Source organism: Corythoichthys intestinalis, chromosome 18, assembly GCF_030265065.1.
Source record: "Corythoichthys intestinalis isolate RoL2023-P3 chromosome 18, ASM3026506v1, whole genome shotgun sequence".
Classification (NCBI taxonomy): Eukaryota; Metazoa; Chordata; class Actinopteri; order Syngnathiformes; family Syngnathidae; genus Corythoichthys; species Corythoichthys intestinalis.
This window is the reverse complement of record NC_080412.1, coordinates 30,146,555-30,163,482: the sequence shown is the minus strand read 5'-3', so window position 1 is coordinate 30,163,482 and position 16,928 is coordinate 30,146,555. Positions and strand designations below refer to the sequence as shown.

Sequence of the window (16,928 nt, the reverse complement as noted above, 5' to 3'; positions counted from 1 at the left end):
TTTCCTTATTCAGATTTGTTTCGAGACTACAGTTACAGTTAGACTTCACTTTGATGGTTAATGCTGTTATTGCAATTTTGTTGTTTTATCACAATAGATTGGTTTATTTACATTTCAAAAACCAGGAGCCATTCCTTTACAAATGTGATTGCACTTTAGTTTACATATTTAAATGTATAGATATTAAGATTTGAATGAGGCACAATGACATGCTTTTTTTCTCTCAAATATATTGTTATAATGATTTGCTTCGGATGTACTGTAATTATTTTCTGTATAAAAATTAATTTGGTGTTCAAAAAGATTTTTTTCAAACTTGAGTCTTGAAAAAGAGGGGGTAGTCTTATAATCAGGGCCGTTTTATATTCGGGCCAATACGGTAAATTGGTCAGCAGTGCTGCTACCAGCATATGAAGGAGCTTACACACTAAATGCTGCTCCTCATTTACCCACTAAAAGGCAGCAGCACTCTAAGCAACATTACCCCGTGTGACCCTTTACTTCCAATTTTCTAAAATGGCGACAATCAACAACAACAACAAAAAAGAAAGTTGACTGTGACGGCCGACGCTTCAAGGATAGGTGGAAATTTGACTATTTCTTCACTAAAATATGCAACAACTCGGTCTGCCGAATTTGCAAAGAGAGTAGCTGTTTTTAAAAAGTTCAATGTGAGGCAATCATACCAAACAAGACACGCTGACATGTACGACAAGATTATAGGGAAGATACGCAGCGAGAAATTGAAGCAATGTGAAGCTAGTTTAATTTCACAGCAGCAGTATTTCGCAAGAGCCCGAGAGCCAAAAGAGAACGCCACAAAAGCTAGTTGCGAGATGGTTGAAATTATGAATAAAAAATATATATATTAAAGAAAATGTGACACACAGAATGGCTTGCTAAAATTTGCTTAAATATATTGTTCTACGTAAAGGACGTCATCCAAGGTCGGCCCTCCACATTTTTACCACACCAAATCTGGCCCCCTTTGTAAAAAGTTTGGACACCCCTGCTCTACAATGTGACTCTGAATTTTTATCCTGAGCATTATCTTGCGTGTTTTCATCAGAGACCACTTTAATGTCTGTAAAACATTAACCTAAGTGATTATCATATGGTGTGGCTTGTTTCCGCGTTGTTGGTCCTCTCGTGCACACCATCAAACAAATGTGTGGCATGTGTGGATATTGTAACTATCATAACCTTGACAGACTTGTAGCCTGTTATGGATTAGAAAAAAAATGTTTATCCTCATTTAATATTCATGGCTTTGAGTATAATCACTGTCTGTTATATGGGGAATTACAGGGAAGCGGTGACTGTTAAACCTTGATTTCATCACATCTCTCTGAACAGGGAATCCAATTTAGGAGGACTTTTAATGTGATGTCTTTGGAAAAGAGATTAAGAAACAACCCTTTGCTCCTGGTTTCTCGTACTGTCTTTGCTTGAAATAAGTAGGCTACACGAGGTTGCAGCAAATATAGGAGGTCAGTTAAACTAAGTGCAACACAACTACTAAAAAAAGTGGAGCCAAAAGGTTCATCCTTTTTTTTAAAATAATGTGATTACATTTTCTCTCGAGTATTTAAGAGGGGGTCGGAGTGACGGCCATATGAGCAAACAGGCAAACTACAAAAAGATGCTTATGGTTTGATTTAGTCCAAACCAGTAATGCATTTACAGCAGAAAGATTTACAGTGATCCCTCGCTACTTCGTGCTTCAAACTTGCGCCCTCAGTACATTGCGGATTTTTTTTCAATTAAAAATAAATAAATAAATACAGATAAGCTGTCCCGATCCGATCACGTCGTCTCCCTCGCCCTCCTGCTGCTTTTCTTGGTCTGGTATTGCACTGGAGTTGCTTATTAAAGTTAACGATGATTGACTGATGTTAAGGTTTGATCTTGCCAGAGACGCTTGGAAGCCGAAACTTCAAAGCACCGCATGCGTCAGTCATTGTTAAGATTGATCTGTGTTAACTCATTGTGTGTAAGTGATCAGTTGGAGTGGATTTGAGTGGACTCACTCAATGAAACATTTAATAAAAGCGAGCATTTTCATCCGAAACAAATGATTATAACTAGAGATGTCCCGATCAATCGGGTCCGATCACATCATTTTCAAAGTATCAGAATCGGCAAAAAAATATCTGACATGCCTTTTAAATTTTTTTTTTTTTTTAATTAAATCGTTTTCTAATTGTATTTAACGTTACAGACATAATATGTTACACTCATCCAGAGTCTTTAGTTTAGGCTTAAGGTAGGGTCATCAAATTTATCCCGCTAACGGCGGTATTTAATTTTTTAAAAAATTTATCACGTTAAAATTAACGCAATTAACGCATACGCTGCACGACCCACTCACGCATTGTCGCGTTCAATCTGTAATGGCGCCGGTTTACCTATATATAGAGCTAAAAGGCAGCTTAAAATGAGTAGAGTGAATTTTGGCAGCCTTTGGAGCCTTTTTTTAATTGGCTAAAGCCTTACAGTCCCTCTCCCTACGATTAGAAATATCGTTGGAAGCAATGTGGGGAAGAAAGGTAGTAATTGATCTTTTTCTTAACACCGTATGTTATTTCCCAACGCAGAGAAGATATATCAATTGGTACCACTACGCACTTTGCACTTCCCATCATGCATTTGGGCAGAACAGTTAAATGGCTACAGTATCATTTACTGAAAGCTCAAGAAATACACTAAATGGCAATATTTAGTCACAATATACAAAGTCACATTTATCCTTTAAGAATGACAAATCTTCCTATCCGTGGATCCCTCTCACAGAAAGAATGTTAATAATGTAAATGCGATCTTGAGGATTTATTGTCATAATAAACAAATACAGTACTTATTTACTGTATGTTGAATGTATATATTTGTCCGAGTTTTATTAATTTTTTTCTTAATGCATTGCCAAAATGTATATGATCAGGAAAAATTATCGGGAATGATTGGAATTGAATCGGGAGCACAAAAAAAAAAGCAATCAGATCGGGAATTATAGAGATCGGCAGATACTCAAACTAAAACGATCGGGATCGGATCGGGAGCAAAAAAACATGATCGGAACAGCCCTACTAATAAGTACTTTCGTCCAAAGGACTAAGCCTAAAAATTAAAATGGCTGCCAAAAACAACACTGGGTGTTACTATCTCTGTGGCTTATTGTTCTGTGCGGCTTGTACATGAACAATATATTTGAGAGAAAAAAGCATGTTGTTTTGCCTCATTCAAATCTTAATATCTTAACATTTAAATATGTAAACTAAAGTGCAATCACATTCGTAAATGAGTGGCTTCTGTTTTTTTTAATGTAAATAAACCGATCTATTGTGATAAAACAACAAAATTGTGAAGGGGAAAAGATATCGTCATCGCACACACCATATAATTGTTTGCATTAGTCTAACACATATATAGTCTAACACATACATATGGTACAGGTTCTCGTAGGCACCGTCTAACTGTTTACATTACTCTAACACACGTAATATAATTAATCAGGAAATAGTATCATTTTCATATTTACAGTAGGACTACACTACTAATATAAAATAAATAGCACACCATAGTTTAATGAGAAGAAATAGAAGAGATACACAATGCCGTCTTATCACAAGATTGACGCACCAACTCTTGCAATCAGCTCTCCCAGCAAACTCCAAGGACAAAGCGCTTTGTCTTAAAACAAGTACAACCAGCCCGGACAGCAAAGTTGATAGCGGGCGTCCCAATCCGCTCACGAACCTAACCCGCCCGAAACCGGCCACAGAGGGGATGACCCAAAAGCAACGCCCAGAAACACCTTCAACAAGGCCCGCCTCAGCAAAGACTTTAAAAAGACTGGACACTGAGATAACACAGATTTTTGCTGCTGGAAAACATGTAGCCTTGTTTTGGATCCAGAATTGTCCCGCCGTCGTCTGTTTTTGCCTTGTTTTTACCATCGAATAAATTGTCAACCTGTTTTCAGTGAGTGTTCTTCAAGCTTTTGAAACAAAATAAGAGGACGCGCGAAGTTCTGCCTTCCCGGTTGGCCCGCGCGGGGGCAGCGTCAGCCGAGCGACACTTGTTTTGGCTGTCGCTGTTCCCGAGTGCGTCTTGGCCGGGTGGGGCGAATTTCAACAATTGCAATAACTGCATTAACCATAAGGGGTTCGCTTTGGCCTGGGGAGTCAAGTTCAGCATTCACTTCCATGATATCTGGCGCCATCTAGCATCGTGAATGGGTATAATGTTTAGACCACGAATATAAGACGACCCCCACTTTTTCAGTCTTATTTCAAATCAAAAAACACCCTCTTATATACAGGCCAATACGGTATATGCTAAATCTCTATAAATACATTGAACACACACGGTACTTCGAGGTTTTTCACTTACCGCGGCTGGTTCTGGTCCCCATTAACTGTGAAAAACAAGGGATTACTGTAATCAAGAATCTAACACTGTTGTTTGGAACTGTTCTTCTGATTAAAGAATGGCCCCCAAGGCCGCCACCACTTTGACCCCTCAACACAAAGTTGGACATGTCTTCCAAAGGAGGACACACTAAAGTCTAAAGAACCCATGTCTGAAATTGAACAGAAAGTCAGCTAGGCAGCAGTTTGACGCGGCCGTTTTGGGAGAGTACTTTGAAGAAGCATCCTCGCCTATGATAATACAAGCCAACTCACTAACTGAAGGACATCAGAGCAGCCAGCGAATAAGCGATAAGGAGATCAAAACCGGCCCTTGAAGGTGTGATACTGTCGGAATATGCCCCCAAATCACAAGTGACAGCGAGTTATGTAAGCAGGAAAAATGGAAATGGACAGAAATAGAAAAGCAAGAGCGCAAGTAGCTCGCACTGACGCTTGTTCATGCTTGACCTAATTAATGTGTGGATGTTTTAAGCCCAGGCAAGGGAGAAAACACTCCACACCTGTCAGAAACAACAATGAAGTGAAGTGACGTTCAATCGTACGCCACCTCACCCTGTGTTTATAAGAGCGATGCTATCTGCCCTGCTCCCATTTGGCTATTACCGCAATCAGTAAAGGCCTTTTTCCTTTTTCCAAACGACTATGTGTCGTGGGAAGTTGTGGTGTGGCCCCATGCGGACACTGATAAGAGATTTGGATACGCGATTTAGCTGCGCCCCACCTCACTAGGCAACACTTCTCAACAAGTGTTTGTAGGAAACCATTTTGTGTTTTACCAGAATATGAGAATTATCAGTGAGGCAACATATGAAAACCTTTTCCTCTGAGGCAACGCTGGAGGAATCCAGCATTAGGTCATCAGGAATGATCGTTCTCCCATACCTGTCAAGTTGTACGGTTTCGGCGTAATTTGGACAAGTGAGCACAGATTTTTAATTGTGTACACCATACATTCAAAATCTGTACGTTTTTTGTGCATTACGGTTTTTTTTCTCCGTTCGGATTTTGTCACCGTTTAGGCAACGAGGCAATGTGCGTTACTACGTTGGTTGAATGACGCGAGAAAAGTCAGACACTGAGAGTGAAGTGTTTGTTGTGACGCAGTTGCAAACGCGATGCTAGGCTAGGTGGTTCCAATATTTCCTGACTGTAGCCGACAGCCTACAATCTACGCCTAGATATCTCACGCATATAGAACTACATGCGAAATAACAGACACGGTGGCGTTAGTGATCAGCCGCCATTTTGGAGCAGTACACTTCTCAGAAAGGCTCTGTTGTAGTGAATCTTCCTAGCGAACCTGAGTAACTTTTTATCTAAAATACTTCTAATCTTGACTTGAATGTATCTTTAAATGATGAAACAGTTTTAAAACTTTCACGTCGAAATGAAATAATAAATAATGACTTCTAGCAATTTTATTTTATTTTATTTTTTGGGGGGGAAAAAATGGAGGAAAAAAACAGGAAAGATAACACCAGTTAGCCTACTTTGCCAAGTAATCAAATCAGGTAACTGAGTTACTAAGTGAATTACTTTTTGGGAGAAGTAATTTCTAACTAATTAATTACTTTTTAAAAGTAAGATTAACAACACTGGTCGTAAAGATAGTCTGCAGAATGAAAAGTGACGAAAGCGGAGATTTTATTCTGCCAATTTGTTAACGAACACAATTTGCCTGCAACTATTGCTGATCAATTCTCAGAATTAGCAAAAGAAATGTTCTTTGACTCAAAGATTGCATCGGTGAGTTAATTTTATCAATTGACCTTTTTAATTTATAATTGGACACACCAACGAACTACCTTTAAGTCAAACTGAATTGCCAGCTGAAGTGCCATGAAGTGCAGCCATCAAGACATGAGAGAAATTGCCAAAAGTGCTACATACAATTATAACAAAAGTCACTTTTAATTTAAGTAATCATGATGTAGCTGTAGATATTGTTCTTTGATTGCTCCAGGTTATATGTTACAATATTACCAATAAGTTCATATTATTTTGAAAATGGAGTTTTATTTTTGTTTCATATTGCACGCTATATACAATGTTGTAAGATTAGTCACCAATTTGTAAGGGCATACGTCACTATTTGTAAGATTGCCAACGGCCTCAGGTTGACAGGTATGTTCTCCTGAGATTCCGCCTATGGTCTTTCATCACACCGAATGCACTTTCAAATTGTTTTGATATTATTGGAGTCATACGATATTATCCAATGATATCGGCCGATAATAGCATTTTGAAATGACATCATATAATATTGACATTGGTTTTTCAATATTGATTTTGGGCCAAGATGCATGTTGCCTCAAAGTGAATGTAGAAGCCTTCTGCATTTGTACAAGGGCTGGTCACAGCTTAACCCAACACTTAAGTTTATTGACCTTTTGATGGCCCCAAACAAAAATGTTTGGGATTTGTTATGTGAGCGGACCATTTGCATTCATGATGCAAAAATTAAATTAACAGTACGTAATTGAAAAATATTGAATTATAACTCATTATAACTCTTATAACTCGTTACATAAAACTACTGCGTTACCAGAAAGAAATAGTCTCTAAGAAAAGTAATGAAATACATAAAATCTGTTTAAAAGCCCAGAAAAATGCATCTTGGGAAAAACTCATTTTCTCATTTTCACGCTAAATGCAGGCCAGAACCCACCGCGATAAGTGAAAAATCACAAAGTAGCTTAAACCCCTAGATATATATATATATTTTTTGTGTTCCATATATTTATTCGGATTTAGCATTGGAGATATACGTATATATACAGTATATATAAAGACATGTTTTTTCACTTTTTTTTTTCCAAAGTATAATAAAAAAAACTTTTATGTACAGTATATATACAGTATACTGTATATATATTTTAATAAATGTTTTTTAAGCACTTTTAATGTAATAATTATGATAAATTTTAAACATGTTACTGTCCCACCAGATTATTTTTAAACAAGAATAAATGCTTGGCTTTATCAGTCAATTATTTATTATTTATGATTTATTAGTCCACTCAAGTCTGCTCACTTACACACAATGAGTTGCCACAGTAACTGCTTAACAAGTTAAATGATGATTGACGCATGGGGCGCTTTGAAGTTCGCTTCTCTGGGAAGATCAAAGGGCAAACGACCGTCAATCATCGTTAACTTTATTAAGCAACTCCAGTGCACTCATTGCCTGACCAACAAAGAGAAGCGAGTTCAGAGACTACGCGATTGGCTCGGGACAGCTCATCTCTGTATTTTATTTAACTGAAAAAAATCCGAGATGGGATGCGGGCACAAACTTTGAAGTAGCGAGGGATCACGGTAGATTGTCTGGACTAGTCTGTGCCTTTCACCTGGCTGTATTTGTAATGCTTTGTCGTCACCTTATGGCTCTTCGGGGTTTATTTGTGATTTATTCCTTTTATTTAATTACGGACATTTTGGCTCATCTATTTTTTTTAAATATGGGACATTATTTATTTTACTATGCATTTATTTCACAACGTGACCCAGACAAACGTAACATTTAAAAAATTAGACTTGTACTTTGTTTTGATATATTTTATACTACCCTTGACGATGATGCCTAAACCTAACCTTGAAGTTGTTACATTTATCATTAATGAAACATCCAGTGGGGCATCACAACACAATTAGCCATATTATGTTAAAGTCTCGATCGCATATATCGGTATTGGATTTTTGGAGTTGCGCAATATCAGGATATCGGTTAAAAGTCATAATTGGACAACTCTAGATTTTATTATATATTACAATTGATGGTTGCCATTTAATAACTGGCATGAATTTGGCACTGGCAAATAAGCCTGATGCTAAGCCTTGAATGAAAGCTTACCATCAGAACTAAACTAACAAACCTGAGTTCGCAACAATGGCATGTGAGTCTTAGCAGTTGTGTCATTTGGGGTCAAGTTGAGTTTCCAGTTTAATCGTCATTGTCAACATCCAACAACTGGAGTGCCTGTCAAATGAGGCAGGGAGGAACAGGGACCAATCCTTCCGGTCGGCCGCGTTACTTCAACTTAGAACTGACGTTTGACATGTGAGTGCCGGACTTTCACCTTTTTACCCCTCAGTGAACTCCTTGCCGGCTTCTGCCCAAGTGCAATAAGTCTTCTGCTTGAAGGTCTGGAAAATCAAGGTCATCTAACAGGGCCTTTTAGGTTTTAAAATGTCAGAGACACCACGCATGACAAGAAACTATCATGCGTGATATGTTATCCATTTTGACATTGTGATTTTTTTTTCTTTTACCACTACAGTTTTATGAGCATATAACAGAAAAAAAAAACACTTTCTATACATCGGATGTCCGATAACCAGGCTTCTGGATATTTTGAAGGGGATACAAGTGACCAAATGGTTTGATTAACCCTCAAATCAAGCAACTGAAAATTCTAAATTTTCTCCTGATTGCTGTTATTTTTGTACCCTACTCTCCAAATGTTATTGGTGTTGTTTCCAGCTGGTTTGGAGTAGAAAAGTGCCAATATACTACATGTACTGTATATGACACAAACGGTTGTAGCCTCTGTGGTAGTAGTGCTTTTGTGAGATCAAGAAGTGGCTTGCTAAGACCAGGGCTTGAACATCCACATATTCCTTGGATTCTGCGAACATGTGCGACCCGCTCGGTGAGCCGCTTGATCCAGTCTAAAGCTCAAATGTCATATCTCCATGGTAAAGCCTTCGGAAGAGGCTCAAGTTGTTCACCCAGGGGGCCTGCTTGACTGCTCAGGTTGAATATACTTTAGGTAATGCCCTATTGCCTCATATAGTAGGAAGCATAGAAGCACTATAGAAAATGTGTGAATGCTTAAACATGTGCCAACTAGGACTAGCGTATAACATATCCTGTGTCTGCCTTTTATTGATGGTTTGCTTGTAATGCAAAAGCTACTGTGTAAAAAAAAATAAATTTTCAGCGTGCAGCTCAGCCAAAACCGTTTGACCCACCGACACCGTTCAAACACAAAAATGACCAAAATTCTTGTGCGACACAGGCTTTTTCGTTTAACATCCCAAAAATTACTGTTTGCCCAAAAAAAACATTTTTTTTTGAAAACAGGTTCAATTTCAAAATCTGCTGTCCTACAGTTTTTGCCCATATCACATTTGGACAAATTTATACATAAAAATGTTTTGAGGCGAACCAGGAATTATTTTTCTTGCGGCAAAAAAGTACACTTCAGCCCAAGGGCGTAGGTTCGGTCACAACATTGGTAGGGACAGCATAACCTGCATGAACACTTTTTGCTGCGGATGGGACATTAATAAAACCAAACAGAGTGGGTGAACGGGGGTCAGGGCTACAAATATGAACCTAATTAATTGATAGGCTAAATGATCAAAGCAAAATAAATCTGTACTGACTTATACCAACTTTCGCATGTATTGGTTGAGGTGATACACCATTCAATTCAAACCTTTGTTTTCAAAAACTACTGAAGAAACATTTTGAAAACCAGAATAAATGTCTGGATTTTATAAGCAAATTTAAAGTGCGATACTGTATATGAACATAATTTCGATCAATTCAATTCAATTTTATTTGTATAGCCCTGGATCACAACAACGTTGTCTCAAAGGGCTTTGCAGAGGCAATATGATACACAATCAGAAATGGCAAATGAGGCAACAAAGATGAATAAATAAATTGAAGTCCTGGGTATCCCCCATCCTTAGACCCTCCATGTCGGAAAGGAAAAACTCCAAAAACTCCAGAGTCTTTGGGAGAAAATGAGAAACCTTGGGGAGTACCACAGTCAGGAGAGATCCACTCCCAGGACGGATAGACAGGAAGCCCCAGGACTGCTAATGGGAAGTAGCAGGCGAAGTTACGGTCCGTAAATGCAGTGGAGTAAAGGAACAAGAAGAGGTCCATCTAGCCAGATGAGACGGGGGTAGCAACGAGGATCATATTACATACACAATAAATACAAATTTGTTTATAATCTCTTAACTATCCAGGAATGCAAAAAAATAAACATTTGTCTTAAGACCACTCAACATTTGTCAAAATGAATAAATTAAATAGGACTGAAAAACCTCTTAGTCAGGGTATAACGAAAATAAATAAAGTCTTCATTCATGTATAATACTACTGTTTTTGTCCACAAGCACAGCCAAACTCAACAAAAAAATTAAAACTTTTTGCCTTATTTATGATGAATGTATGATTATCTGAAAAAAAGTCTGTATAGGCTGCAAATAAAAATATTTTTAAATAAAATTATGTAGAAAATAGATAAATACATAGATAAATACATTTTAAATCATCAGCCAATTACACGTGCGTTGGGGGGGGGACCGGCACATTCAGCAAGTAAAAAGAGGTAAATCTACACAGCTAACCAGAAGTATTGGCACCCCTGCAATTCTGTGAGATAATGCTCGATTTCTTCACCCAATGAAGAACCCAATGAAAAAAAACACAAAAGAGAATGAAAAAAAAAATTAAATTAAATCATGATCATTTTACACAAAACCTCCAAAAAATGGGCCAGACAAAAGTATTGGCACCCTCAGCCAAATACTTGGTAGCACAACCTTTAGACAAAATAACTGCGAACAACCGCATCAATGAGTTTCCTACAATGCTCTGCTGGAATTTTAGACCATTCTTCTTTGGCCAACTGCTCCAGGTCCCTGAGATTTGAAAGGTGCCTTCTCCAAACTGCCATTTTCATGTCTCTCTTTTTGAAGTGTGTTTCGGGTCATTGTCCTGCTGGAAGACCCATGAACTCTGAGGGAGACCCAGCTTTCTCACACTGGGCCCTACATTATGCTGCAAAAATTGTTAGTAGTCTTCAGACTTCATAATGCCATGCACATGGTCAAGCAGTCCAGTGCCAGAGGTAGCAAAGCAACCCCAAAACATCAGGGAACCTCCGCCATGTTTGATGGTGGGGACCGTGTTCTTTTCTTTGAAGGCCTCGTTTTTATTTCCTGTAAACTCTATGTTAATGCCTTTTCCCAAAAAGCTCTACTTTTGTCTCATGGGACCAGAGAACATTCTTCCACAACGTTTTTGGCTTTCTTGGGTAAGTTTTGGCTAACTCCAGTCTGGCTTTTTTACGTCTCTAGGTCAGAAGTGGGGTCTTCCTGGGTATCCGACCATAGAGTCACTTTTCATTCAGATGCCGACGGATAGTACGGGTTGACACTGTTGTACTCTTGGACTACAGGACAGCTTGAACTTGTTTGGATGTTAGTCAAAGTTGTTTATCCACCATCCTCACAATCTTTCGTTGAAATCTCTCGCCAATTTCTTTCCGTTCAAATCTAAGGAGGTTAGCCACAGTGCCATGGTCTTTACACTTATTGATGACACTGCGCACGGTAGACACAGGAACATTCAGGTCTGAAGATGGACTTGTAGCCTTGAGATTGCTCATGCTTCCTCAGAATTATTCTTCACAAGTCCTCAGACAGTTATTTGGTCTTCTTTCTTTTCTCCATACTCAATGTGGTACACACTAGGACACAGGACAGGGGTTGAGTCAACTTTAATCCATTTTAACTGTGTGCAAGTGTGATTTAGTTATTGCCACCACCTCTTATGTGCCGCAGGTAAGTAACAGCTGCTGTTAATTACTCAAATTAAAGAAGCATCACATGACTTTTGAAAGGGGTGCTAATAATTTTGTCCGACCCATTTTTTGGAGTTTCATGTAAAATGATAATGATTTAATTTTTTTCCCATTGTCTTTTGTGTTTTTTCTATTGTAAGCAAAATCAATGAAAATATTACTACCAAAGCATTTGTAATTGCAATAATTTTCTGGGAGAAATTGAGCATTATCTGACAGAATTGCAGGGGTGCCAATACTTTTGGCCAGCACTGTATGACCATTCTAATCACGGCCATAAATGTCCACGCCAATGACACCTATGTACATCGATTCCCTTGACGCCGATGTACGTCGACGCCATTTTCGCCCATAAATGTCAATTCCATCAACAGGGTGATCCCGAAATGACACAAAATCAACAAGAAGTGACCCCGAAATGCCTCACAATAAACAGGAAGTGACCCATTATACTAACAATCGCAGCAAAGCTCCCATTGCAGTTTCCCTAGAAATTGCCTTTTCTAAATTCTTAGTGGACTGAGCTCCCTGCATGCTCTCCACCAATCAGCGGTAATTAAAGTTGTCACAGATAATTAATTGCTAGTATTGGCCCCTGGGTCTTTTTCAATGCAATTTGAATGAAAGCGCATAACGACATGGCTGATTAAGTAGAAATATTTGTGCTCTTAAAGTCAAGGCAGCGTAAGCTGATTGCCATTCATTCAAGAGGTTTGTTTGTTTTTTTCTTTGCAGAGATTGAAGCTAGTGAGGCCTGCGATTGGCTGCGAGCGACCGGCTTCCCTCAGTACGTGCAGTTATACAAAGGTAAACAATTTAAAACATCCAGCCTTGATTTAATTTTTCATGAAACAATGAGACAAGGCCTGATTTTCACTGGTTAATCAATGCAATCAAAAGCAAACATTAAAAGTGAGTGGTTATTTGATTGAAATGGTACATGGTTCACAGTTGGATTGGAGTATTCAAAGAGGGCGCAAATGCAAATCCAATAGTTGTTTTATGAAATACTAATTAAGTCCACACAGTTAGGGAAAAAAAATAATAGTAAAAATAAAAGAAATCTCACTACATTTATGGTAAAATACTGGCTACATTTACATGGACACATTATTGGTATTAAAAGCCTGATGTCATGTACCAATGTAACAGCATATTGCATCACACTTATGCATCACAAAGCTTTCATCACAAGGACTGTGTACTCTTTAATATGTCACAAAGAACCAAGGGCGTAGGCTTGGTCTCAACATTGGTAGGGACGCTATTACAGCATAACCTGCATGTACACTTTTTTGCTGTGAACGGGACATTAATAAAACCAAACAGATAGGGTACATTTCTCAAAAATAGCTAGTTCCTACATAAAAATGAAAAAAGTTACTGTGAAATTATTTTCATGGGAGAAAGTCATTTTTCAAAATGCTTGTTTCATATAAAGGAAATTTACAGTGGTTGTGTTTATTTTTTTTGGGGGGGGGGGGTAAAAAATGTGCATCGGCTGCAAATGAATTTTTTTTTTTTAATGGGGGGGTTAAAAAATGGGCATCAGCTGCAAATAAAAAAAATGTTTTAATGATGTAGAAAATACATTTTTATTGGGGAATAAATGCACAAAATGCACAGTTGAATTAGCGTTAACAGAATTATCGTTAACAGTAGTAAAAGTACAGGAATACACGTCTCTATGCAGCTTTCTACTCGAATTTTACAGGTTAGCATGTTCACACCGTTTAACGTTATGCTAACTCTGATGCAGGTCTGACTTTCAGTTGCAAAATTAGACGTCTTTTTACATTACTTCAAGTGGCTGCTGCTGGCTGAAAAAAACTTCTAATATCCCTCCTCTTCAAATGAGGCGGAGGAGGTGGCATGTCGACATGTATTTCTGTCGTGATTGTGTGAATGTGGGGGTTCTAGTCATCAGCTGAACAAACGTGCGTTTGAAGGGGGAAAAAATGGACCAGCACATTCAGCAAGTGAAAAGGGGTAAATGTAAGTCTGAACATGATGTAGGGTCAATTCTATCCTTACAACTTATGTGAAGACAATCTAAATTACCTATATAACTGAACTCATTATACAATGCAAAAGAGGTTGCTTAAAAGTTGGTGGGGACAATTTGAGCATCCTTAAAAGTTGGTGGTGTTATGTCGCTACCGTCCCTATGCAAACCTACGCCCTTGCAAAGAACAACTGAGAACAGTATATAGGGCACGAACACACAGCATTCAGTTTCAGGTCGTCAGCGTCCCAGCATACGTTTGCATGCGCTTGACCAGTTTGTTTTGTTTGCCTGTCAACATCAATAAAATCCTGTGTTTGCGATACGCAACTGGTTCCTCCGTCTCGGACCTGACACCTGATCGGAATATTCTAACCCGATCAAGCACATTCTAATCAAGATTTCATCCCAAACGAGAAGGGAGGTTTATATCGATTTACTGTAAAATGAAGTACATTCTTCTCTCCTCTGAATGCCGTGGCCCCACTCTCTTTTCAATCTTCCCCTCCCGTTCTGGCGCCTTCCGCGAGTCGCATCCTTGTATTTCTTTTTCGATATGCAGGAGTTAGGAGTGAAAAACAAACTGAAGACAAGGGAATTGAAAAGCGAACAATTGCGGTAGGAGTGGGGTATGGAAAGTATTCAAATTGTTGAAGGTGCTATCCAGAAACCTGTGTCAGCTTCGCTGAATGTAAACGAATGTGGCGCTTTGGTCTCATACGAGAAATATATTTCACAAACTTTTCCAGCGTTATTTCGTTGTGTAAATGCATTTATAATGATCATAAAAATATGTAGACGATTTAGACATTGAGAAAACTTGCGGGATTTTTTCTGCCAACTTGAAGAGATTAAAATAAATGTCAAATCCACTATTCCCTGTTAGAACAGACACACAAATATAAAACATATACACTCACCGGCCACTTTATTAGGTACACCATGCTAGTAACGGGTTGGACCCCCTTTTGCCTTCAGAACTGCCTCAATTCTTCATGGCATAGATTCAACAAGGTGCTGGAAGCATTCCTCAGAGAGTTTGGTCGATATTGACATGATGGCATCACACAGTTGGTGCAGATTTGTCGGCTGCACATCCATGATGCGAATCTCCCGTTCCACCATGTCCCAAAGATGCTCTATTGGATTGAGATCTGGTGACTGTGGAGGCCATTTGAGTACAGTGAACTCATTGTCATGTTCAAGAAACCAGTCTGAGATGATTCCAGCTTTATGACATGGCGCATTATCCTGCTGAAAGTAGCCATCAGAAGTTGGGTACATTGTGGTCAAAAAGGGATGGACATGGTCAGCAACAATAGTCAGGTAGGCTGTGGCGTTCCAACGATGCTTAATTGGTACCTAGGGGCCCAAAGAGTGCCAAGAAAATATTCCCCACACCGTTACACCACCACCACCAGCCTGAACCATTGATACAAGGCAGGATGGGTCCATGCTTTCATGTTGTTGACGCCAAATTCTGTCCCTACCATCCGAATGTCGCAGCAGAAATTGAGACTCATCAGACCAGGCAACGTTTTTCCAATCTTTTATTGTCCAATTTCGATGTGTTTCTGCAAATTGTAGCCTCAGTTTCCTGTTCTTAGCTGAAAGGAGTGGCACACGGCGTGGTCTTCTGCTGCTGTAGCCCATCTGCCTCAAAGTTCGACGTACTGTGCGTTCAGAGATGCTCTTCTGCCTACCTTGGTTGTAACGGGTGGTTATTTGAGTCATAGTTGCCTTTCTATCAGCTCGAACCAGTCTGGTCATTCTCCTCTGACCTCTGGCATCAACAAGGCATTTCCGCCCACAGAGCTGCCGCTCACTGGATATTTTTACTTTTTCGGACCATTCTCTGTAAACCAGGGGTCCCCATCTGCCGGGCTGCGGACCGATACCGGTCCGTGGCACATTTGCAACCGGGCCGCAGAGAAAAAAATAATTTAATAACGACCGCATTCTGGCCGAATTAACCCTGTGCCCCTGCTTAACACACCAATATCTCTGTCTACTCTAGATATAATACTACGGGATAGATTACAATGTCGTCATAGAAGTCCATTAATTGGACTGCTAGCAGTACATCTTGTTTGTGTATATAATATATCTATGTGCGCTTGTCCTCGATAATAGCGTATTACTAGGCCGCGGCGCAGCACATTTGTTCACGGAAATAATTAGCCCCCACACGAGCGAAGATAACAGGAAAACAGACGTCTTTGGAAATATTTTTACGGCGAAAAGGATATTTTTACAACGAAAAGGGCACCTGACGAGCCTACAACTTCAAAGACCCACGAACTGCGAAGGAGTGGATTCGTGACCCGTTTGTGAATAAACAGAGAGATCGCAAATGACGGCGACCTTATTAAACGTACATTTGAGACAACAACTCTACCGAGGTTCTGGATTAAAGTCATTCTGGAATATCCTGACATCGCGACAAGAGATTTGAAAACCTTGCTACAATTTCCAACATAGTATCTTTGTGAAGCGGGCTTCTTAATTAATGTTTAACGACAAGGCGAAGTCGTTAATGGTGAGCGCGGTGTGCAGCTGTTGTGTGAAGCTTACATGGCAGGATGAATCTGAGGAGAACTTTTCTACAAGTCCTTCCATGATCAAACATAAGTTAATATTCCTTTCTTTCAAGAAAGTTTGTAGTGTTTACTTTGGAATCGCTGCATTTGCGCATTTTGCAGCTATGTTTAACGTTACACGCATGCGCAGAACCGCAATTTTCGCAAACTGAAATTTTTGATGGGTTGCAAAAATTTTCAGAACACTGGTCCGTGAAAAAAAAAAACAAATAACACCGATCCGTGGTGCAAAAAAGGTTGGGGACCCCTGCTGTAAACCCTAGAGATGGTTGTGCGTGAA

At 39.2% G+C, this 16,928-nt stretch overlaps 1 protein-coding gene across 1 annotated transcript in view; it reads left to right on the top strand.

The window, feature by feature from the left end:
* si:dkeyp-23e4.3 (rho GTPase-activating protein 7) overlaps positions 1 to 16,928 on the top strand; it is a 135,515-nt gene that overhangs the window by 81,154 nt on the left and 37,433 nt on the right. Inside the window, exon 2 of the mRNA XM_057821018.1 lies at positions 12,779 to 12,850. Within this exon, the coding sequence (XP_057677001.1) occupies positions 12,779 to 12,850 (72 nt within the window). The remainder of the gene's footprint in view (positions 1 to 12,778; positions 12,851 to 16,928) is intronic.